Source organism: Hetaerina americana, unplaced genomic scaffold, assembly GCF_022747635.1.
Source record: "Hetaerina americana unplaced genomic scaffold, ioHetAmer1.1.p SCAF_4, whole genome shotgun sequence".
In the NCBI taxonomy this organism is placed as follows: domain Eukaryota; kingdom Metazoa; phylum Arthropoda; class Insecta; order Odonata; family Calopterygidae; genus Hetaerina; species Hetaerina americana.
Genome location: NW_027286985.1, coordinates 86,877,273 through 86,902,675, shown reverse-complemented (window position 1 = coordinate 86,902,675; position 25,403 = coordinate 86,877,273). Strand labels below are relative to the sequence as shown.

Below are 25,403 nucleotides of genomic sequence, written 5' to 3'. Positions count from 1 at the left end.
CATAAAACCAATACATTAATATCAACCTTTTGAAACACAGCATAAGCATAAAGGAAGAAGGCAAATTGGCAGGCATAATTTTAAGCAGATATAAGTTGCAATGATTCTTTACTCATTGTGTGCTTGGGCCAAGTAGGAGGCTGTTCAAAACAGGGAGGCCAAATATGCCTATTTATTGATTAATGGCTGCTTTTGTAAGGAATATGGATTTGAATATAAATCCAGGATTTGCAATTGGTTATTTAAAACTATAACTATATTGTCAATATACGCTATTTATAACTGTTTTTTTGGAAGTTGCTTAATTAATTTTTCATTTTAACTGTAACGAATAAATCTAAAACTGTTACTGCTATTTATAGAGGCTATCTACTACAGGTTGCGGATTAGCCTCTTGTCCCTCCAATCTATTCCTATTTTCTGCAATATACTCATTAGTTTTTCCCAATTCACCCTATCAAATGCTTTTTTGAAATCTACAAAACAGGCAAATACCTCCTGATTATATTCTATATTCCTCTCAATCAGTGATCTCATTACTGCAATGGCTTTACGCATACCTCTACCCTTCCTAAACCCAAACTGATTATCACCAAAGTAATCATTTGCTCAATTTTCTATCCTTTTGTTGATGATCCTGAGAACAACTTTAGATGCATGGGATATCAAACTTATTGTCCTGTAGTCCTCACATGATGTAGCCTTTAGCTTTTTCGGAATAGGAATAAACACTTATCTCACAAAATCTTCCGGTTAGATTCCTTCTTCATGGATACTAAGAATCAGTCCATATAGACTCTTCCTCCCATATTTTCCTAAACCTTTTAGTCGTTCCGCAGGAGTGTTGTCTACCCCTATGGCCTTATTTAATTTCATCTCCCTTAAAGCCCTTTCTATCTTATTGTTGAGCATACCTGGATGTAAGCTATCTTCACCTAAATCATATTCTCTGTCTATGTCTAACCTCGTTTTGTCTAAGTTCTTTAACGTTAAAATCTTTTATATATATCTACCATCTCTCTTGGATCTTTTCTTTTTCAACTATTATTTAATTCAATTTATCTCCAACTCTTAACCCTTCTTACATACCGATTGTATTTTGACCTTCTTGTATAGGGCACCAAATCCACCCTTCCACTGCAAACTTTCCATATCCTTGCACTGTTTCAATATAGTTTCTGTAATAGTTTTTCCTGCGGATTTCAATATCCCTTTTTTGACACATTCCTTTTTTTCCTTGATGGTACTCAGCTCTTTACCCTCGTCCATGATTTTCTCTGCAGCCTGCTGATACGCCTTCCTTGTCAATCCATTTAATGTTTCTAAATTCCATTTCGTAACCCGCTGCCCCTGTCTTATTGTTTTGAAACGGACACTACCCTTCATAGCAACAAAATTGTGATCAGTCTACAACCGCTCCCTGAAAGCTGCGCGAATTGATCACACTGTTCCTAAACCTGTGCCTAACCGGAATATAATCTAGCTGATACCTTTCTGAGTCACCTGGCATTTTCCATGCATACCTGCGCCTTTTTTGGTGTCTAAACCAAGTGTTGGTGATGACTAACCCCTGTCTCCTGCAGAACTCAACTGCTTTCTCCCCGTGGTCATTCCTCGAGCTTAAACCGTAGTCCACGACCTCGTCACCATCTCTTCCTTCACCTACTGTCGCATTCTAGTCCCCCATCACTATCGAATGTTTACCTGCAGGAACATACGCGATTATGTCCTCCAACTGATCGCATACCCTATCAACAACTTCCTCCTTATGATTTCTTGGTGGCATGCATACTGAATAATGACCAAGTTTGCCGGTTCCGCTTTTATATCTACAAGTAATATTCTTATATCATACACTAAATAATTAAGTAAGACAGGCAATCTCATAATGAATTATGAACCAAAATAGGGTAAACATGGAGCAGTGTAAATTGATTAATGAATTTAAAAGAAATTTAAATCTTTTCTTAATTTTTATGTGAAGAATAAAAATCAAGAATGCGAAGGAAATTCAACATATGTAACTCTAGTTCCATTATCAATGCTATTATGTCGGTTATCCCCGCACAAATTGCAGCTAAACCTTTGAAAGCATTTGATTATATTGCATAGAAGAACGACAAGCATGGGAGAACGTATTCGCACAGTTCGCGCTAATTTAAAAAATGCGCCAAGAAAATTATAGCGGCAGATTCATCAACTCCGTGTGTTGAGCAATCTGAAGACAGCTGTTCTTCGCATTACGAAGTGGTGAAGCAGTGTTGCTGGGCGATTTCACGATTTTCACTTGTAGAAGACATCACTCTTACTAATTGCTTATTCGATGAGGTGATGTTTATTGCATATATCATGTACTGACATAATCATCTATCGTCAAACAAAGGGAATAAGTGATCGATTTCCCGAAAGGAAAACTGTATGTATGCAGTGTATACATCGTGGTTGTGAATTTAAAACCACCAATGTCTTGCATTGTTATTAGCGACTTTCGCCATCCAGTCTCTCATAAAAAATTCATTCCCCTGATAACTGTGGCATATTGCAAAAAGAAGTATAGCAGTTCTTCTAATAAGTTCATTGTATGTAAATTATTGCTAACACGATTGATTTTATTTTTATTCATTTGAGTAATTTTATTAATAGAAGACCATTTTTACACAGAAATTCTATAAAATTTTGAATCTTCGTGAGGATTCTGATCAAGAGCAGTTGAGACAGGCTTATTTAAAATTAGTAAAAAAGTTTCATCCTGACAGTGACTCTCCAGATGCTGATAGTACCAAATTTCAAGAAGTACGTAAGGCTTTCGTCAATTTATGCTATTTAAATGCTATCGCGTAATTCATTTAATCTTACTTTAGTTTCATGAAGGTATATAATATTTTGCCTAGGTGGAAAATGCTTACCGCACCCTCTTAAGGAAAATGTCAGTGGACAGGTGGAATCACCAGCAGTCGGCGGGAGAATATGGATTGTATTACAAAGAAAAAAAGAAATCCAATGATAAGGAAGAACCTCAAGTATTTGATATAAAAGTAAAGCTCCCATTGCGTTTTATTTATTTTTTGAGAAGTCTTATTTCTTATCTTATACAGAATATTATTTTTTCAGCATACTGCTCCTCAACATAGACAGTATCTAAGTTTTGATGGCTACGGAATAGGTACGCCCCAGCAAAGAGAAAAACAGTACTACAAACATCGCACGATTGTCGCTGCTGAAAATGTTTATAACCACAGAGTAGAAAAGCTAGCTCATCAAAATGAAGAGGGACTAGTTGTCTTAGACAAAAAGGAGGCCAAGAAAATTAAAACCAGGTCAGTTTGGTGGGCAGGATCCCAGGGAGTGATTAAATCTAACACTAGTTACTATAACAACAACAATTCTACCACATTGTGTTGAATGGTACCGATTTCTCTTACTCAATTGAGAGGAATACAAAGTAAATCTCCACTTGGATAATACCAGTTCTTTGGTAAGGACCCTAATCCCTCCTCACAGTTCTCTGTACTCATTCTCTTACCAGCCTTAAAATCAAATAACGTCTTCATAATGTAATAATATGTCAGTCATGCCTTCCCTTGTAAATGAAAAAATACTCTGCCATCCAATAAAGTCAAAACTTTGGAGTATTGATGTTAATTGGTTCCTAAAAGACATGTTGTAAGCATGCCAATGGGTGTCTCTTTAAGTCTTTAATCCTCCCTGACCTTAATACTTCGCAGTAATATTGTATCCATTGAACCTCACACTTTCGAGATTGCTTCATCTTTAACCCATTCCTGCTTCCTATCCTCATGATAACACTTTAGTTTTCTCAACTTACCTTTATGGGCATCACTAACTTCATCTTGTATTATTTAGGGGAGCTATTGGCTGATATCAAAATTAATAAAAGTTATCCTTTAGCCAGTACATATACAATGAGGATACTCAAATACTAGTTCATATTGAAGTATTTTAGCCATATTTCCTGAGGAGTAATATATATTGAGGTAAACTTCTTTTCAGTCTCAACATTCAGCTTTCTTTTCATTCATTTGGCTTAGATTAAACTCATGAAATTAAATAGAGAGCCTTTGACTTAACTCTTTCCTGGTTGCTACTCCCCTCTCTTTATTTCTTTGTGAAACATCTTTCTTCAACTATTTCACCCTTCTTTCTTAATAGTCTTCAAAGTCTATTGAGGAGAAGCCCCAAAACCTTCCTGATCCTCTTCACCAACTTACCTCTGTCCACTACCAAAACAGATTAATCAATGAACTAAAAATTTGCATCAAAGGCTTGTAAAAATTCTTTCTTTTCGATCTGCTTCCCTGGGCATGTCCTATCTTCAATAGTGAGTGGATTAACACACACACAGATGTTATCTGAGTGTGTGTGTACAGACATAATCACTGCGGTTCATTCTCCAGAATCCTACTTCTCACATGCAGGGAAAATGGAGGGTATTGTCTCTCTGTAACCTTCATTCCTTGCAAAATAATATAAATAATAAAAACAAGGGAATAATATCAATAATCTAGATTCACTGTTGTTTTCATGGAAAATTTTTATAAATTTATTTGTTGAGCATAATTTTTATAAATTTCAAAGTATCATAGCATACCACAGAGAGGGTGAAAAGGTACGTTCACAGCAGTGAAATGTTTAAAAAAGTTTCTAAGCAGTGAGAGGCGAAATACGCAGTGATCTGGCCAAAATCATGGCTTATTTTTAACCAATCGTAGCTTTAGGGAGGCAAACGATAGTTGAGGCCATTTGCCCTATTAGGGATGGATGGGAAAGGAGGAAGGGTGGAGAGGAACCTGGCATTGTCTTTAGCTTACTCCTAATAAAAGGTACTAAGTGGGGGCACAGCTTAACGTCCCATCCAATGGAAGGCGTACTATCGTAGCATTGCTAAAACTCTCCACTAAGTACCTTAAGTAGGGATTGTGATACTGCTGAAAAAGATATGCCACCTCCAGAATTTGAACCCGGGCCCCCTGAGTAGGAAGCCAGTACATAAGCCACCACACCATTGTGATCCACTTTTAACCTATCTCAGGAAAAATAAATTACTTCTGGGACTTATGGTGATGGAATCTGATTTTTCCAAAATCTTCCTAATGAGGATAGAGTGAAAAACTTTGGCTATTCCACATAAAATATTTATTTCACATGTCCATGGTTTTGTTGCTGTGCATCGTCATCAAGTGTTATTCCATCAAAATATTTTTTCCTTATAGTATTACTCAGAGAGGGGTTAATGTGTGTACTTATTCTGCCACCTATTAGTTAGCAGGGAGAGGAGTTGTTTGTGAACCACAATGGCCTGTCACCCATTAAAAAGAGGTGGTCATTGGTCCCTCTTCGCTACCTGTGGTTGAGATGGGTAAAGGGTTGGTGAGGAAAGGTTTTTGGTGTATTTTTAGAACTTTAGAGAAGGGGAGAATGGGAAAAGTACAAAATTTTGTAAATGACCTCACATCTGTTTGACTGAAGAAATTGCCAAACATCCGACTCCTCCAAAGCATTCAAATTTGCAAACATTCTCTCAGTCGGTCCGGTGTAGATGATTTGTAGGGATTGCAGTTTGTGCAACTGCTTATAAATCTCGCTTTGTTGAATTAAGTCAATTTTGTCTTTGGTAGAACCAATTATGTTATTTAAAGTGTGCCTATTGTAAAATGCTGTCTTTATTTTGTTTTCGGAGGGTACTTGTATCTTGAGTGAAATATGACCAAGAAACAGAATTATCTGCCGTTGGGCTCGTCTTGTTCTGTTGTTTGATATTTAGCGTTCAGGGCTATGTGTTTGTTTTCTGTTGTACATGTTGTCAATCATTTTATCCATGCACCCATTGTTGACTGCAATTTCTTTTATGACTCCAAGGTCCTCCTGTTGGGTGTGTGCTGGTATTACATGCCCTGAGTAAAATCTAATGGATGGGGCTCTAGTTTTTGTGAACTGTCATCTTGGATTTGTAGTAGATAATTGGTCAGAATGACAGTTTTTCCTTTGTATCAAAAAGTTGAACCTTTGATTCATATTCTTAAAGTCAAATCCAAGAAGTTCGGACCACTTTCTGTTCCCCCCTCACTTGTGAGCTGTATACATTTATCTAAAGAATTCAGCAATGTCAAGAAACTGTCTAGTTGTGTTGCGGATCCTGTCCACCCACAGAAAATGCTATCAACATATTGGAACTAATGCAAAACATTTTTTTATTTTTCAATGTAGTCTCCCTGTACTCTAGTGCACTTGGTCTAGTGATGTTCCAATGTCTTGATCGCATCTCGGAAATTGGATTCCTTCAGGCCTGCAAAATATCTGTAGTCGACTGCTATTGTTAGTTCTTTGTTTGAAGAGATTCTCCATCTACTGAGGAAAATTTTGAGCTAGGGGAAGAGATGGAAATCTGATGGAGCCAAATCAGGCGAATAAGACTGGTGTGGCAACACTATGTATCTTAGTTCACATATTTTTGCTATGGCAACACTTGTGTTTGGGGGTGTATTGTCTTAATGAAAGATGATTTTCTTCCTTGCCAAGCATAGCCTTTTTTCATGTATCTTTTGTTGTAGTTGGCCGAGGAGGTTAGCGTCATATTGTTGAATGGGAAGATAATCTATAAGCACAATCCTTTTTGCATCCCAGAAAACTGAAGCCATCACCTTTCTGGCCGACCATATTGTCTTTGCTTTCTCTGGTGGTGGCGAATCAACATGTTTCCACTGCTTTGACTGCTATTTTATCTCTGCAGTATGGTAGTGACCCAAATTGCATCTGTGGTCACTAACCAGTGCAGTAAATCTTGTTGGTTACTCCTAAAAGAGGTCAAACATTGTTCGGAAATTTCCATTCTAATGCATTTGCAATCCAGCATCCTTGATCCATCTAGCAGATGATTGTCTCATATCCAGTTCCACAGATAAAATGCCATATGTCTGTTCAGATGACATCCCTACAGCTTCAGTGATTTCTTGCACTTTCAGTCAGCAATCCCCCATGACCTTATGCACTATGCCAATCATCATCTAAGCTGTCCCGACCACACTTAAACTTTCAAACTTCACCTTTTCTTTTTAAAGTTTGTCCACTTGGCAGCAGTTGAATATGAAGGAGCAGAATCCCCAAGAGTGTTCTAAAAGTTGGTAGGAATTTCCTTTGCTTTCATACCTTCTTGACAAAGTATTAATCTGCCTGAGTCTCAATTTTTACCATTTATACTTACCACTACATGGGAACAACAAAAGAGAGACATCTGCTCCACATTTCTTCCCAGAGCACTGATGCATAATGTGTTTACTCATAAAGGATTACCAATTACTACTTGGGAAACGCATAGCACTACCGCTGACATCTGGTGAAGATTCTGAGAACCTTTCAAACTGCCCTCATATGATTTCTATCTATTAGAGCCACCTCTTAATGTGGCTCACTCACAGTGAAACCTAGGTGAGCATCGAGTTCTTATGATTCATTATTTCTCTATCTTGGCCCTGATTTACGGGCTCTGTCTGGAAAGGATCAAGCCATGCAATATTTTTTGAAAAATAGCCTACTAGGGACAACGAAGCCTCAGTCCCCTTCAAAGTACTCCCCTTGGGACCTCAAACACATACCCCAGCATCTTTTCTACTTTTCAAAACAGTTGGCAATGTCCTTTTTTGGAATGGTTATCAGCTGCCTCATAGCATTCTCTTTTCTCATCAACGTTAAGAATTCCATGCTAGTGCTTTCGTGAAGAAGTGCTGTTTCAGTGTGATTCTGTGACTGTTCACAGAGTGAATTCTTCTCCACGGATGAATTTCTTCTTCCAAAGCTTTTATTTAAAAAAAATATATTTTTTGTGTGTCCAATGCTTGCTTATTCAAAGCATTAGGAAAATACATTATTATTATTGCCTCCTGAAATTGTTAAGTGGTGCCTCTGTCAGCTTAGAGTTTTTCTTGATGATTAGCATTTCTAACAGAAAGTATATCCTTATTTTTTTCTCACTTTAAACCTTACAATTCTTGGAGGTACCTTCTAATTTTCTTCTTATATGTCAATATTTTATAAATTTTTTATAAATTGTTAACTTTAATTACCTATCATGCTACCTGTTGTATTCTCATCCATGAATTGATAATTATTATTCTTTGATTTATGTCATGTTGCTGGATTCTAAATTTGCTTATCTTGATCAAACGATCTACTTTCAGTTACATATGCATGGCATTTACACAAAAATTGGCATAGTGCAATGAAGCCCATTAACCTGAAAATTCAATTTATTTCAGGTATGGCATAGATCGATTGGTGGAAGATTTGATTCAGGAGTCAATGGCAAAAGGAGAGTTTGACAACTTGAAAGGGAAGGGAAAGCCATTGAAACACCAAAACTACAATCCTTATGTAGACTTCACTACTCACAAACTGAACCAAGTTCTAATCGATAATGGTTTCACCCCTGAATGGATTACGTTGCAGAGAGAAATTGGAGAGGAGAAAGCAGCCATACTAGAGTGCATTGCGTCCGATCGCACAATGCTTGGCCCACACCCGTTGAGTATGGCAGAGGAGAGGAAATGGAAATCTATTCTTAGTAAGCATGAAGCAGCTGTCAAGGAACTGAACAGCAAAATTGTCAAATTCAACCTGTTGGTGCCATTGTTAAATAAACAAATGTTTCTCTTCAACCTTCTTAAGGCAGCTGAGAAAATTTTACTGGAAGGAAAGCACAATGAGGGGAAGACTAGTGAAAGGAAAGATTCAGTAAATGCACAACATTCAACTGACACATCTGATAATCAAAATTTTCTTTCTTTATTGGGAAGCATCTTTCGATAAATTTGATCCAAAAGGTTGCATATTTCTTTAAGTCACAATGTAAATATGAGTACAATATTTATTGTTTTATCTTGTCATGGATAGTACCTATATGGCTGTGTTATATACATATATATATGTATTTTTTTTAAATTTAAAATGGGAATATAACATGTTGCCTGTTGTAAAAACCAACTACTTTCTTACAAAATATGGTTCAGAAAAATATCCATTTTACATTATATAAGCCGTCAACAAATTGTGTCAACAAATCATCAACAAATCCTTAACAAAATTGAGCAATACTTCACAAAATGCAAAAACAAACACTCAAAGAATAAATTTAAGAGTTTTAAAAATAGTTTTCAACTGACAGCATAAAAGATTAACATGCAAGTGTGCAGGTTGAAAAGCTGAGCAGATATATTTGGCAGTCTTATCTCTCAATCAACATCATGTGCACAATTCTCCCACACCACCAATGCTTGCCGAATTTTGACCTTTCATATCTATCCGTAAAGGGATTCCATGTAATGCTACCATTTACTAAAACGAAAACTGAAAAATGTTTGGACATTGCTTCATTGAGCTTATAATTTATGCTGCTGAGGTCAAACTGAGATGAATGGTGGATTATGCAATGAAAAAATTATGTAGATATCTTGTTGGATCATTTCTATCATTATAAATATTCTTCGGTCATAGTGTTCCTGAAAGTCAACTTATGTTATAAAAAGAGGGAGAGCTGTTCAAGTAGGTAGCTCTGGTAGCCACTAGCTTCACAGGAAGGAAGAAGACTTTTCTGTCATTCCCTTCTTTGAGGCTATGAGATGAACTTTAAGAAAAAACTAGCACTCAATTAAACCTGTGGTGTGAAAAATTTACACAGTTATTGTCAAAGTGCCAGCTCCTTTCCATATGCCGTCTGTGGTTCACCAGAAAGCTCTGTGAACAAGAAAATCATACTCCTTTGATTGAATGAGGGGCATCTGGAACCATCTCCATAATTGGAACCTAGGACCATACAATCTATGAGTAAAGTACCAAACCACATAGGCAAATATTTCATCCACGAAATGAAAAATCAAAATATTGTCACCACACAATTTGTTCATAGATCAAAATGGTAAGAATTTGTTTTACATTTTACAGTACATAGAAGTTTCGAACAAATAACAAATCTACACTGAAAATGATTTTTTAAACTCTGTCAGCTCATCTACTTGCCCCCTCTGCACATTTAAAAAATGCTATCAGTAACTTATTGACAATAAAATCAATGCTAATAGAAATTCAAAAAGTTTTTAATGACAAATATAATATATTTAAAGGGATTGTAAGAAAAAACAACATCAAAACATGATTTTGCAAAAACTTCAACATGAAAGTAAAAAATGGCTTCGAATTCTATGCCCAATAGATTTTTTGGGTTAATATATAGTGCAATCATAATCCTTTTCACTGAAGAGGATTGTGAATACCATTTTTGAAATATGAGCAATCATTCAGAAACGTCTTCAAATTTTCATTTTAGATTAGAGTCAATCCTTATATCCATTGGAGCCTTGTATACAAATTATTCAACATTTTCAACAGCAAAGCATTAATCCTTTAGTCTGAAGCAAACCATACATATCTAAACTTAATTGGGGTATTCACGCTCATTATAGAAAATCTAAAAAAATAACAACAGCATGCTTGTAGTCTTGGTCAACTCATACTCATTAACAGTTAAACAAAAAACTTGAGAAGAACTTGGAGCTACTTAAAATTCCTCATCAGTTTTATAAGAGAATATCAAGGAACCCAGGTGTCACATAATGTGCATTAAGAATAAATATGTACTCTTAAATTCCACTAAAAACCCAGGACATCTGGTACTTTTTTGAGGTATAATTTAAAATAAAACAACAAACACTTAGCTGAATTTCAAAAAGAGATAAATGCAGATAAAGATGAAAAAAATGAGCTTCCCTTACATAATACCATGGGAAAAATTGTAGTTGGACTTATATTTGAAATTCAGGACAATTCCATATTCATTCAAAACAAGAGTGACATCTAAGTAACATTTGAATCAGTCTTAATGCCTTCTCATGGCTAGATCATGTACTTGTTAAAAAAATACTTTCCTCTTCCTTGTTGGTACATATATTTCGGTCCCTCATGGCTATAACATGGCCATTCTAGTATAATTGACATAGAATTCTCTGAGCAGAATTTACCTAAAGATAATCATTAAAAAGACAATGCAAGGTGAAAACAAGACATTTCCCAAGTTAATATACTAGTATTGTAACATATTAATGATCAAATTACATCTACTAACCTTTTGTACACAAAGGCAAGTAACTCTATTTGATAAATTCACAAGACAAAAGTTTGATTACACCAGTTAATAATTTTAAAACAAGTGAACTTGGGAAAATTATTTCTAGTGGGATGGTACCATCTACTTCCACAACAGCTTGCCATCTTGGTCCATGCACACCTTCCTCCTTGCAATAAGTTCCAGAGCTTTGGGATAAGCGACATGCTCCACCAACTTCACCCTTTCTTGAAGTATTTCTTCAGTATCACCAAATAAAATTGGTGCCACCTCCTGAACCAGAATAGCACCAGCATCTACGTCTTCCTGCAATGAAAAAAGAACACATTCAGAATATAAACGGCAGAGAGAAACCTGGCATTGGCACTAGTCTACTCTTGTCAAAAGGCACCAAGGGGTCCGCAGTTTAACGTTCCATTTAACAGACATCGTACTCACTCAAAGTGCTCTCCACAAAGCACCTCAAGTACGGATCAGGATACCAATGAAAAATGTTTCACAAAATAACTCAATCATATTACTACTTGTTTCGATGCATAGGTGACATCATCAGGTATAAAATCTCATACATGCCCAGGAAATATACCATATATACCCTACTAGGAGGGGAGGGGTGCTAAGAGATGGAATTTGTGGTAGGAAGGGGAGGCATCAGTTAGCACCAGGCTGCATGGGGGAGGGATGTGGGTTGGTACCATGAGGTGGCTGTACATACACATTAGGGTGACACCCTTCCCACCATGAATTCCCTTCCTAACCCGCCTCCCCTCCTAGTAAGAGAATACATATTTCCTGGCCATGTACAAGATTTGATTTGAGATTTCATACCTGATATATGTTGAAACTGGTAGAAATATAACAAAGTTATATGAGTGAAAAAATACGAAATTTATTTATTCAGTGATCATGAGTTTTCACAAAATAGAGCCTCAAACCATTGAATTCTAATTATTTCAACATATTCACTGAATCATTTTGTTACCTTAAAAATGATGCAGGAAAGAAATTGTGATCAATGGGTTGTTAGTTAACCATGAGGAACTGTAAAAATATTTTGACTATCCATGACGGACACTAATTAATGCACTCCACAAAGTAATGCATGAGTAAACCAAGTATGATGTATTCACCTCAACATAATGTACGCTGCACCCAGTGACACGAACACCTGCAGCAAGGGCTTGTCGATGGGCATGGGTGCCCTTGAACAAAGGCAGGAGGGCTGGGTGGATGTTGATCAGGTTGCCACGCCACCTTTTGACGAACACTCCAGTCAAAACCCTCATGAAACCAGCAAGACAGACCAATTCCACATGGGCACTCTCCAGAGCCGCCGTCAGTGCTAGCTCAAACTCGCCCCTTGTCTTGTAGTTGATGTGGGGGATGGTCAATGTAGGGATGCCTGCCCTCTCGGCTCTCTTTAACCCCTCCACATTCGCCTTGTTGGATATCACCAGCACTATCTCAGCGGCACTGCACTTGCTTGGATTTATGGTGTGGTCGATGAGGGCCTTAGGATGGAATGAACCAGGCGTTATAAGTCTACCGTTCATCTTTTAAACCTATTACAGTTTTGGGGAAGAAATGAGGACCATTATACATATTTGGAGAGAGTTATGGATACGGTTATGGAGGGGAATATAAAAGAATGAGGTGAAGGGCTCCGTTGCTGTGAATGAGGGTTCCTTAACTTAAGTTAGGAAAGTAAGAGTAATTCTTGAGGATGTTGAGCAACTGAAGACTTTTTGGACTGTAACATAGTAATTTAGGAGACACTTTGTAATAAGTTTTGATTCCCATAATAATTAAAGAATAACACAATTTATTTTCCACACTTAATTCAATTTCACAAGCATTGTTTCAATGCAGAACATCACAATCATATAACTTGCTGAGTTGAATTATGTTTCATGACACTAGTATCATTATCAAGGTCTTTGATACTGATACTGTGTTGTAACTATGGTTGGTGTGAAAATTGACTTAGTCGTATCACACTATTCACTGGACAGGGCACAAAAATATTTGAATTCCATTATTTCCAAAATTTAAAGGTAAAAAAATTCAATCCATGCTCATAAAAACAAGAAAAATATGCTGCTGTCATAATTAAGCACAACTCAGGAAAACTCATAAAAAAGATGATGCAATTAAATCAGAGCCGTTCCATTCACCAAAAAGAACAAAATTTAACTTGAAATCAAAAGCAACAGCCAGTCACAAGCTGGAAAATGAATTCAGTTCATAACCCGGAAGCCACTGCTATAAAAACAAGTTGATTCCTATCCTAATACCTAATACACCTTCCGCAGATTAAAAGAGAGAAAAATACAGTTTTACAAGAAAATTGAAAACCAGGTGAAGAAATACACAGATTCGGGAGAGGAAGATATATAACTCCTAAGTGTACAAATGGCAATTTGAGTGGGATGAAAAGTAAGCTTTCCAAAGCTTCTTTTTTGGAAGACTTTGCAAGTGCTTGATAGCACATTTTTTTAGAGAATGGTTATGCTAAATTTGCATTGCGAGTCCGAGTGCAATGTTATCACATGAAAGTGGAATCCTTAGCTTGGAAGGATTTTGAGGCATTACTGTGAAAAGGTGAGTGGGCATCCATTTAATCACATAAATGTGCATTACCCAGACAAAAACCCTGATGAGTTCATGAGTATGATCCTGCTATTAAACCATATCCGAAAGCAATTCACAAAGTTCACAAGATCAACATTATATGTACACAACAAACAAGATGTTATTACGAAGTCATGTGAACCCCAAGGGAATATGAAAGCGATGAAATTGAAAGATGATTCACTTTTAGAAAATTTCCCAAGTGAACTTTTACATGCAGTGTACTCGTGCGCTGGTCGCTGGTCCACTTTTCCAAAGTTACAAGTCTTGGAACCATAGAGCGCCATTCTCCGCACGAAAGTCGTGATGAATTGCTTCCTTGTTTCCAGCCTTAGGTTCTTGGAACATAGTGATTGCCTCTTCTTCATGAATACATTCTTAGCTTGAGCAATTCTTTGCTTGATGTTGGTCGAACTTCTTCCATCCCATGTTATGCCGCTGCCCAGGTAGATGAAGGATTCCACTTGCTCTAGTTTCACCCCTCAAATTGTGATATCTGCATTCAGCTTCTATCTTCCACACACAAAGATTTTAGTTTTCTTCTTGCTGGTGCTCATTTTATATTCCCAAAGTACTTGATCCGTAGTATTCAGGTTTGCTTGCAGGTCCTCTCGCGTTTCCGCCACTGCTGCAATGTTGTCTGCAAACTGGAGCATGTTGATTTCTTCTCCATTTACCTTGACTCCCTTGATACCCAATTCCTGTGTTTCTTTTATTGCCTCTTCCAGGGGTACATTGAAAAATGCTGGCGAGAGGTTGAATCCTTGTCTTACTCCTTTATTTTGGCTTCTATTTTTATTCCATTTTTCGTTTGCTTGTTGTAACCTAATTCTTGTAGAGGTTATGGATAATTCTCCTTTGTTGTAGTCCAATCCAACGCTTCAAGTATCTTGAACATCTTGTTCCATTCAATGTTGTCGAAGGTATCCCCCAAGTCCACGAATGCTACATATAATAGCTTATTAACGTTCAAAATAACTAAATTACTTCATTAAACTTCATAGTAACTAATTTACTTTTACACAATAAAAAATTTTGCCTCACTAAAAACTATCTAAATTATGTGAAAATATATACTAGTAAATTTAAGAAGCTAAAAAACAAGAAAAACATAATTTACTGTGATGTTTTAACAAATACTGTTGCTACAAAATAATTTATTATGAAGCCCTGATTTTCCAGCATTAACAATTTTCAAGTGCATGCATGAATTTGCAGTAATGGATGTACAACTGAAACATTTGTGATTACAATAATAATGTTAATTAGTGGCTTTCAGCACATGAAACCTGTAAGTTGTGCCCAATTCTGTGATGTGACATTGACAACAATGAGAACATATTAGTGAAAGAAAACAAAATATATCATGTGATAACTGACAACACAGGAAATGAATAAAAAAGCAATTTCATAAAAATATTTTCAAAAACTAAAATGCATATAATTCACCCCAATGAAGAGCTTGAGAAGGAAAGAAATGTTAACAAGAAAGCAAGATGGATTCAACAAAACTGAATTTACCTGAAGATTGGTGCCACTTCCAGATATCAGTACACCAACACGCATCTTATGAACTATTTGATTGCTAACACTGAAGGGAACATGTGGTCTCATAACAGCATCCATTGCAGGAACAAAGTTATTAACAATAACTTGGCAGTCATCTAAAAGAAGAAAGGGCAAAATCTTAAACCTTTATCCAATCAAAACTATGCAAGTAGTCCAGCAAAGCGCATCTAGTATAAACTTACCCTCACTTTCTCTTTTAACAACTTTTCCAATAACACGGCATGTGTCATCTAACGACTTCAAAACAGCCTCTTTTTTCTCCTGGCTCACAATTAAAACTGCACCTATTCCACAATTGAAAGTTCTAAGCATTTCATGCTGATTAACACCACCTAGAAAAAAAATCTCAATAAGCCACTATATTTCCTAACAGCTTCAAATAACATACCACGAACGTTTAACAAACAGGGAAGTATTTTTTTCCAGAAAGTTACCACTGAGAAAACGTGTACAAATATACACTAAAAACCAAATCATTAGCAAATTTTGAGTGAGGCAGGTCATAAAACTCAGAGAATGATCTTCAAAAATATACATCAGCGTGCATATATTTCAACATAGTTTTGTAATATCTGTCAACCATATTCTTATGTTAATTTTAAAATTTGCCTAATGATATTGCACTCGAGAACGAGGATGGTCTGAAAAATTCTTGGCCTCACCCATTGATGGCACCATCACTGGCATGATTTTCTTTCTTTCCTGAACTGAGGGTAAATTCCGTGTGAAATTGCAAGCCATTTCATTCAGCAGTTTACTGTAGGCAGTCATTTAAATCAGTTGCGGTGCATGTGTAGTTACAAATGAAAAAAATTGAGTGCTGTGCAGTGATGAAATTCTTAGTCAAAGAAGGTTCACTGGCAACCGAAATTATTCAGGGATCGTAAACCTGTATGGGGACTCTTCTCCTACAATTTCAACCATGAAGAAACAGGCGGCCTGGTTAAAATATGAGATCCTAATTAAGGATATCTGAAAAGTTTAACCACACTGGAAATCGTTTAAAAAGTATACCATATGATTTTTTGTACATGACAAAGCTTTGTACAAGATGGTTGCTGCGTGTGCTTACTGTGGACCAAAAACGCATTAAAATGACACTTTCCATACAGTGCTTGGTGCACTTTACAAAAAACAAGAGAGGTTTTCTGCACCATTATATGACAATGGATGAAGCATGAATTTGCAATGACACACCAGAATAGTGGATGGAGGCCCATTCTTAACCTCCAAAGAAGGTGAAGATGGTGCCATCAGCGGGAAAAACCATGGCATCGGTTTTTTGGGTTGCAAAAGAAATTCTACAGATTAACTATCTTCAAAAAGGAAAACAATTACTAGGGAGTACCATCCTAACGAAAATGGATGTGAAAATTCATGAAAGCAGAACCGGTTTGCAGAGGAAAAAACCATTTAACATCAGGATAATGCACCTGTCCACGAAAGTGCCTTGACAATGGGAAAATAGAGGGATTTGCACTCTGAAGTGCTGAAACATCCACCCAATTTATTCCCCATATTTGGCTCCTTTGGGCATCCACCTCTTCTGAAAACTCAATAGTTTCCTCGCTGGTCAACGTTTTTTGTCCAATCAAGAAGCAAATGCAGCTGTAGACGAGTACTTAGCAGCAATTTGGCAAGAACATGCAGAGATGGGATAAATGGCACTGGAACACTGCTGGATGACATTAATTATTATTAAAGATAGTTATGTTGAAAATTAAACTTTTTTGAAAACATAAATTGTCATTTCCATCATCAGGCCGGAACTTTTCAAATTACCCTTATAATCACCATATAAATTTGTGAATGATATGCACTCTGGTTGCGAGCATCTAATTAAAGGAAAAACTCGGGAATACTATACTGCAGACATACAAGTTGTATAGCCAGATAATATATATTCAACACCATCCATCATGTTACAGTGAGGAATACAAAGGAATGAGTGAATTAAATGAGGTAGAAAGAGGTATTAAGGTAGGGGTGCTCTCTATTGCCAACATTATTTGCAATGTATCAAGCGGAAAAGCTAGTTACTTCTTAATTGTCATATGCTGACCGATGATGACCAAATATTATCACAAACGTTGCAATAAATTGCTCTTTCCTTCTTGCTGAAAATTTCTTTAAATGCTGAAATGTAAATATAAATCCAAAGGTGAATGACCCATCCACATCTGTCTGCCACCTTTTGGTTTTGCATTATACATAACAGTATTTTAGCAAGAAAAGCTTTTTTAACACTCATGCTTGATTTCTGTTACAAAGACAATTTTGATATTAGGTGCTTAAATATCTTTTTATAAATCAGGGTCACATTTTGGCGACCAAACTATGCTTTTTTTCTGATTCAAGCTGGTGGGCTGTTGGGACATTATGTTTGTCACTGATTTACTCACTTTTACCTTAATTAGAGGCACACTTGTGCTGGTGATACAGATAATATTGAAGATTTCCTATGAAATCTATAGCAGATAATATTGAAGATTTCCAATGAAACTATAGCAGGTAAGATTGAAGATTTACAATGAAATCCATAGCAGATAATATTGGAGATTTCCAATGAAATCTTCAATATTATCTGCTACGATTACCAACTGCTGATTTTTGCCTTAAAAATCAGTTGAAAAGCACAGATTCTATGATTTCCAGAACTTTAATTTGAATCCATTTACTAGCAATGATGGTGAAGCAGACTGATGAAAATACTGTCTCACAGAAAACAAACAAGACTCGAAAAGTATAATCACCATTTAATCACGAATGGGCACCCTCATATGGTCGAAAATATGTGCTCTTGGCCATTAAATAATGATATAATTTAATGATTTCCATGTTTACGCAAATTTTAAAGCACTCATATTATTGAATGACCACTCAGGGTACCATACATAAGTCTCATTATTACCGATTTATTATACACGTAAATCATGAGGCAGTAAACTCTACCTAAGGTAGTAATATTCATATTCTCTTTACAAGCAGTACTTGTTATATTAATATCACGCTTCCAACGTAATTTGGCCAGCCCCTGGCTTGGTCCATTTCCACAGCTAAGCGTTGTGGGTTGAGGTATATTTAGGATAAAATATTTTCATTTTATTTTCTATGCCAACAGGATAAAATCGTTAAAAACCATATTTTCATTATCAAGCCATTATCATGTCATGTGGGTAAACATTAATGAAGGTATGATACAAACCAAGATATTACTGCTACATAATGTGCTAAATACAGTCCTGTATACTGGCTCATTTCCATTTGAAAATAGCAAAGTGTTTCCACATAACAAATAATTTAACTTCTTTAGTAATGTGGTGGGCTATCAGCTTTTACGACATTCTCTGTGATTCTCCACTAAAGAACACTAAAATGCCAGAGCATCTAAGTACTGTTTGTTCCATTTATGTATCCTCACTTATAATGGTTTCATGGGAACCTGATACAATAGCAGTGGCCTTGTGGCTGGGGTACTTGTTGTAAGGATATGATTATGCTTCTTTCTGAGCCACATCATGAGAGCTTCAAAGTTCATTGATTCAAGAATTGAAAAGGTTGTAAAGAACTCTGAATGAGAATCTGACTGCGCATTCTTTTTAATATAATGATTAAAAAAGTTGAATTTAAAAGTAAGTCAGACCAAAAAAAAATGATCACTAACCAACAGCAGCAAGCCAACCAAATACTGGAAGGATATTCCATGAATTGGCATCTAGATGGACAGCTAAATGACTGGGAAGCACTCTTGGTACATTCTCTGTCAGTCCCCCTCCAGTAATGTGGGCAAAGGCTTTCACCGAGCCACTTTTCAGGGCTGGGAGCACACTTTTGACGTACAGCTTTGTTGGAACTAAAAGTGCTTCACCTGTAATGGAAAAAAATTATCATTACTTAATTTTAATTATATAAATAAAATAAGCATTCTTTCATTCCAATTGAGTAAAGAGAATTGTCATAATTTCATTTCTTTGAAAAGTTTCACAGCATGGAAAAGGTGGCACTGTCATTCAATTTCTAAAATTTTTGACCAGCTGAAGTAGAAAATGCTTTTAATGGGGTTTATTTGAATAATAAGGAGGATAGGAAGAATTATTAGGCAACCAGGAAAATTACTGAATAATTGGCTCTTTTTGTACATCAAGGCAAAATGTCTGTATCAGATGATAAGATGCATGGAAAGATAAAAATGCACACAAATACCAGAAATGCTGTTGGCAATACGTACAGAACATAAATTTGTCTATAACAGCTTCAATGGTGATTAATAAAAAAGTACACTCTTCCCCTCATTATTGTATGAATATGAAATTTGGGTATGTTAGGGAACACAAATAATAACATAATAAAATGGGTTTTGGGTACATGAGAAGGGTTTTCATAGGTGTAAGAGACAGGTGATGGTAAAAATAGATGTTTATAAATGAGTAGGCCTTGAAACCATATGCATTAGAGGCACAAGTAATGGATCAATATGGAAAAGTGTGGTACACTGATTTGGTCAAATATAGAGGATATATGAGAGCCAAACAGACATGAGAGTGGAATCAATGGTTTGACAGGAAGGAGTAGTCCCATAAAATCATTGGCAAGTATGCTCAAAGAGAATCTCAAGACAGGAAATATTAGAAGCTAAATAAAAAGTGGTATGAAACTATATGGATGATATAAATGAGAAAGAAGTAAGCAAAGACAGCATTGAGGTGGAAATTGGTAAAAATGGGTAAGCTAACTGAAATAAAAAAGAATAAGAGAATCAGGATTTTTTTAATTTGACAACTTTGGATTGGTGCAAAGAGTTTGTACATAGTTATGCACACATGATATTTATTAAAATATGCTGGTAAATGAAATATAATATGACATTCTACCTTTAAGCAAGTACAAAACCTTGAATGAACAAAAAACTCATCAATAAATAGAAGGAACATATTATTTCCTACTTTTTCAGTTGACAGTATTTTTAAAGAAACATAACTGGTATGAGAATACTGAAGACTTATACCGAAAAGAGAAAAGTCAGTCAACTGACAAGAAAAATGTTTTTATTATTATTATTATTAAAAATACACATGTACTGACAGACAGTGTCAGGTGGCACACAAGTCTCAAATTATCACAAAAGATAATAAATAAAATCAGACTTCAAAACACAAATCTCTTTAACAAAACAAGCGAATCCTGATCTCATTTACATCCATCAATCAGCAAGAAAAAAAGGTGAATTAAAAAAAAATTAAGCTATTACATATAATACAATACACCACACATCAATCAAATTCAAGACTTAATACAATCGTATAGCGTGGGTATGGCAGAAAATGAAAAAAAATAGTTGAAGAGAAAGAAGAAGACAAATGCTGAGGCTTTGAATAAGGTGGGTGAAGAGAGGAAGTTGTAGGGGAAATTCAGAAAAGGGAGAGAAATCGGAAGGAAAAAATATTGAAAGATAGTTGGATGTTGAAGGCCATAAGAGGGGCCATAGACAGGGGAATTTTTGATAACAGCATAAAGGCAGGCAAAAGTTATAAAGGAATGAAGACAGAAACAATGTAAAGAAAGAGGAAGTTCTCTCAGAACTTAAAAGTCAAGAGCTATTAGAACCCTTCTGTAAATAGTTACAATATCTTGAATGAAATGGTATTTTGCAGCATGTTTATAAACAAATAATCACCAATAAGCACATTTCCGACAGTTCCATCAATTTTAACTTTTCATGAATTAATGAGTTAAAAATTTCATGGCTATAAAAATGATCAAGAACTCCCAAGAGGAAATTCTGAAAGATTTTAATGGCTTCATTAGATAAATTCAACAATTATTAAGGAAAAATACAAGTAGTAGCGAAAAAGAGGTTACAATATGATGCCAAATGAATATAGAGGATAAGTAATAGAAAGGCATCCTCACCAATGGTGATCCCGCTACAAAATGGAGCAGCATCTGTGTAGGTCATGTCAGCTTTTTCAAGAATCTTCCTGACTAGACTAAAACCATTGCTATGAACTCCACTAGAGGCAAGGCCAATGACGACATCACCATCACGTATCTGTGCCGTCAAAGGAAGCACTTTATCCTTTTCCACAGCACCCACAGCAAATCCAGCCAAGTCATAATCATTACCATGGTATATACCAGGCATTTCAGCAGTCTCACCCCCTAGAAAAATACCCAAGATAGTTAAAAAGAAAAATCAAAGTTCAAGTGCCTTAAATTACAACATAACGATAGGACATACTGATAAACATCATGAATAAAACTTGAGCTACATAAGCAAATATAAAAAGTGGGGGCATGCGCTAACGTACTCTTCATTATACACTAATCATTGATGCAATGCAAGAAACAAAAATTAAAGGTTAAATTGAGCATTGCAAACACAATTTGGAAAGTCAGCATATTATCACACACATTCATTTTGTAATTATGTATTAAAAGGATTATATGATTTATTTTAGCTTTAAAAAAATTAGTTATAAAGGGCTAAGGAAAATCTACAGAGACAACATGATAAACAAAAACTTTCTCCACACAGAGATGCTGAATAACATATTCTTTTTAAACACATCAGGGTAGACTTTGGGGAATGACATCAAGCAGGGATCAAAGCAATTTAAATTGTTTTATGTACTTTGGATTGTTTCTTTAACTGTGTGAAATGTTTCAAAATTGTTCAATTTTATCTGCTATTCCATATGCTTCATTAACTGTTCCTAGTAAGATATCATAATGTGCTAAAATTTGTAATTTTGCCACCAATTATTTTAACAGGTTTACAGGTGACATTTTAAAGATTAAAAGCATTCCTAGAGCACCCTCATTTTAATTTCCACAAATAGAAATATCCCAAGATAGTTGTGCTGTCATACTTTGCAGAGAAGTTCATCCACCTATTCATCTAGCAATGACTATTAGCATGGTATTCTATGACACACGAGGTGTGTTCAAAAAGTAAGGCGACTTTATATTTTTATGAAAAAATATTTATTTATTCTTCAATATTCAAGTTGTCCCCTTCAAAGTAATCTTCTTTAGATATCATACACCTGTGCCAATGCTTTTTCCAATCCTCGAAGCAATTATGATAAGTCCTTTTTGGTATAGCCTTGACCTCTTTCAGTGATACAGTCTGTATCTCTTCAATCGTTGCAAATCTCTGTCCTTTCATAGGTCTCTTCAGTTTTGGGAACAGGAAAAAGTCACAGGGGGCCGAATCTGGTGAATAAGGTGGCTGAGGCATGATTTTGGCATTGTTGTTGGCCAAAAAATCTCTCACAAGCAAGGATGATTGAGCAGGTGCATTATCGTGATGCAAAAGAAAATTTTAATTCTGGTCAAAATTAACCAGTTTCAGAACAAGCTTTGCTTACACACGTTACATGCCCAAAACATCCAAAAAATTGCATGGCAAGAGTCAACCAATACGACAATATCCTCAGCAACTTATCTAACAGTGATTTGACAATTTTTCAAAACAATTTTCTTCACTTCTTCAACGTTTTCATCTTTTGTTGATGTGCTGGGGCGTTCGGAGCAAGGTTTCTTATTGGCATCTTCTCGGCCATCTTAGAAGAGCTTGAACCACTTATAAACATTTTTTTTACTCAGAGCAGACTCACTGTATGCCATTGCCAACATTTCAAGTGTTTTGGAGCACTTAATTCCACTTTTTACACAAAATTTGATTCAAATTCTTTGATCCATTTATTTTATAGGAGAAAATTGCTGAGCACACCAAAACACGTCTAACATTTGTATCTGTCAATAACAAACTAAATATGCTATAATGCTGAAACTGTAGACAAATATTTGGGACATGTATACCAACATAACAAAACAAAAAAATCTAACTTACGTTGCCATAAAATTTGAAGTCACCTTACTTTTTAACATACCTCATATTTAGCACAACTTTTAATTATTTATGTAGGTACCTATATTCTTGTAGGTACTTATATGAACACAAGCTCAACTGCTGAAAGGAGCAATTATATTCATTGCATTTACTTAAAAATGTATCTGAATCCATATAAATGGCTTTGACTTCCATTTCATAGATGTATTTCAAATTATCTGAACTCAAAAGTGTACAATGACACATACTGTCAGTTGGGGACAGTGCTAAGTTTGACATTTTGATTCAAGTGGGATTGAAATAAGTTTTTACGGAGAGACTAATTTTTTGCCACATCGGAATTTAATTGCAGGGTACATTAAATTTCCAAGTCCAAAATCTTACCAATTAAGGCACAGCCAGACATCCTGCAACCCTCAGCAATCCCAGAAACAACTTCAGCTGCAATGCTAACATTCAACATGCCACAAGCAAAGTAATCAAGGAAAAACAAAGGTTCTGCACCATGGGCTAGGATGTCATTCACACACATTGCTACCAAATCAATGCCAATTGTACTATGCTTTCCAATACTTTGAGCAATCTGAAATACATTACACATTAGAGGGTTATAAAATAAACTCAAATGGCTATGATGATAAAAATGGGTCATAAAAGTAATATCTACTTGACAGAAAAACACAATAAAAATTCTTTTTGCAAGGTGGTAAAATCAGTTAGTGATTCACAAAAAAATTATACAATGGATGAAAATATACTCATGCAAAAACAGTGCTTTTGAAAAGAAAGTGTAAATATAGTGTTCACTCAAATCTCTGGGACAGCCAATTTGGCGAGAATTTCATGATTTTCAGATCAACTCATGTCAGAATAAGTCCTCATTTGAGATAACAAAGGAGAGGCTAGAGAATATGGTTTCTAAATTTCTGGATCAATGAATTTCACAGCATTTTTACAGGTTTTATAAAAATTAAAATCTAGAGTTTCAAGTTAGAGAGCATTTATCAACACATCTAATTAGAATGGGTATATCTGGATAGGTGTCATGATTCCAAAATAGGGCCAAATAATTAAGAAAAGAATACAGAGGTTAATTTCAACACTTACAGACATAATCATATCACAACCTTGAGTGACAATCTTCAACTTGACATCACTTTCTGCATTGACCGAACACTAGTGTGTGCAATTTAATCAGGAATATTTAAAACCACACTTAAGCTTCTGTAAGCAATCTAGATTGATTCTATAATTATCACTACTTACTTTAGGCTAGAACTTATTATTACTAAGTATATGTACCACCATATGTACATGTGATAGGCAGAAACTTGAGTAATCAGTAAAATCAAAGTCATGAGCTGACCATGAGCAAGTTACACATATAGAGTCAAACTGGTTTATATCAAGCATACTTATGAATGAGTTTGACTATATGGACATATGTTACTGATTTATAGTGAAAATAATTAAATTTCAACAAAACATCCAAAAAAATTGCAGTCTTCCATTGGCTGAGAATCTTTGCATTGTGTACTCCACTATCGATTTCTCTTAATAACTTACAATTCTCACTTCCAAAATGCAAAAATCTAAAAAGCGGTGCCCATGTACTCTCAATTGCTCAGCCAAATGGCAGTTTAACTGTGGGTCACTCAGCTTTGAGCAGCCCTTCTTGAACTTGAACAAAGATGGTCAATCATTGCTCACTCAATTACCCCATTACCAAATATAGCTCATTCAATTGGAGTTTGGGATTAAGTTGGCTCATTTTTCAATGTGCTGCCTACCCACTCTTGAGACCCTGGAATCCCAGGGGTGGCAGAATTTTTCACACAGGTGGTTCTCACATACCAAACCTTAAGTTGCTGCTACATGGAGAGCACTTCAAGTGAACTATGACATCTGTTGGATGGGACTTAAAACGATTAGACCCCTCAGAACTTTTCATAAATAGTTGGTTGATGCTAATACTGGATTTCTTTCCACCCTCCCCCATTCCTTGAAAATTCTACGTCTATCAAATCACATGCCTAGCCCTTATGACCTCAGCTGTTGTTCATCTCCCCTAATAACTACTGCTACCACTACTACTACTGCTACTAGTACTACTACCACTCTAGGGCAGCCTTGAGTTTGAGATTTGAGAAAGGATTTTATTGGGATCTGAGCATTCCTTGAATAGATACAGTCAATTATAGTGCTGTTCTATTTTACAGA

At 35.8% G+C, this 25,403-nt stretch overlaps 2 protein-coding genes across 3 annotated transcripts in view; one reads left to right on the top strand and one right to left on the bottom strand.

The window, feature by feature from the left end:
• Window positions 1-2,245: 2,245 nt before the first annotated feature.
• Window positions 2,246-8,942, top strand: LOC139692563 (dnaJ homolog subfamily C member 28). Its single transcript, XM_071590804.1, has 5 exons — window positions 2,246-2,579; window positions 2,662-2,793; window positions 2,892-3,035; window positions 3,112-3,317; window positions 8,271-8,942. The coding sequence occupies exons 1-5, from the start codon at window positions 2,463-2,465 to the stop codon at window positions 8,818-8,820; spliced, it is 1,149 nt and encodes a 382-aa protein (XP_071446905.1). The 5' UTR covers window positions 2,246-2,462; the 3' UTR covers window positions 8,821-8,942.
• A 20-nt stretch (window positions 8,943-8,962) lies between these two features.
• Gart (trifunctional purine biosynthetic protein adenosine-3 Gart) overlaps window positions 8,963-25,403 on the bottom strand; it is a 36,957-nt gene continuing 20,516 nt past the window's right edge. The window contains exons 11-17 of one of the 2 annotated variants that reach the window (XM_071590802.1): window positions 23,568-23,766; window positions 21,239-21,487; window positions 18,993-19,196; window positions 15,511-15,660; window positions 15,281-15,423; window positions 12,259-12,639; window positions 8,963-11,434 (exon numbers count right to left, since the gene is read on the bottom strand). In XM_071590802.1, coding sequence (XP_071446903.1) covers window positions 11,252-11,434; window positions 12,259-12,639; window positions 15,281-15,423; window positions 15,511-15,660; window positions 18,993-19,196; window positions 21,239-21,487; window positions 23,568-23,766 — 1,509 coding nt within the window. In that variant the 3' untranslated portion in view covers window positions 8,963-11,251. Of the gene's footprint in view, window positions 11,435-12,258; window positions 12,640-15,280; window positions 15,424-15,510; window positions 15,661-18,992; window positions 19,197-21,238; window positions 21,488-23,567; window positions 23,767-25,403 lie in introns of those variants that run through there. The other variant, XM_071590803.1, reaches the window with a different exon arrangement.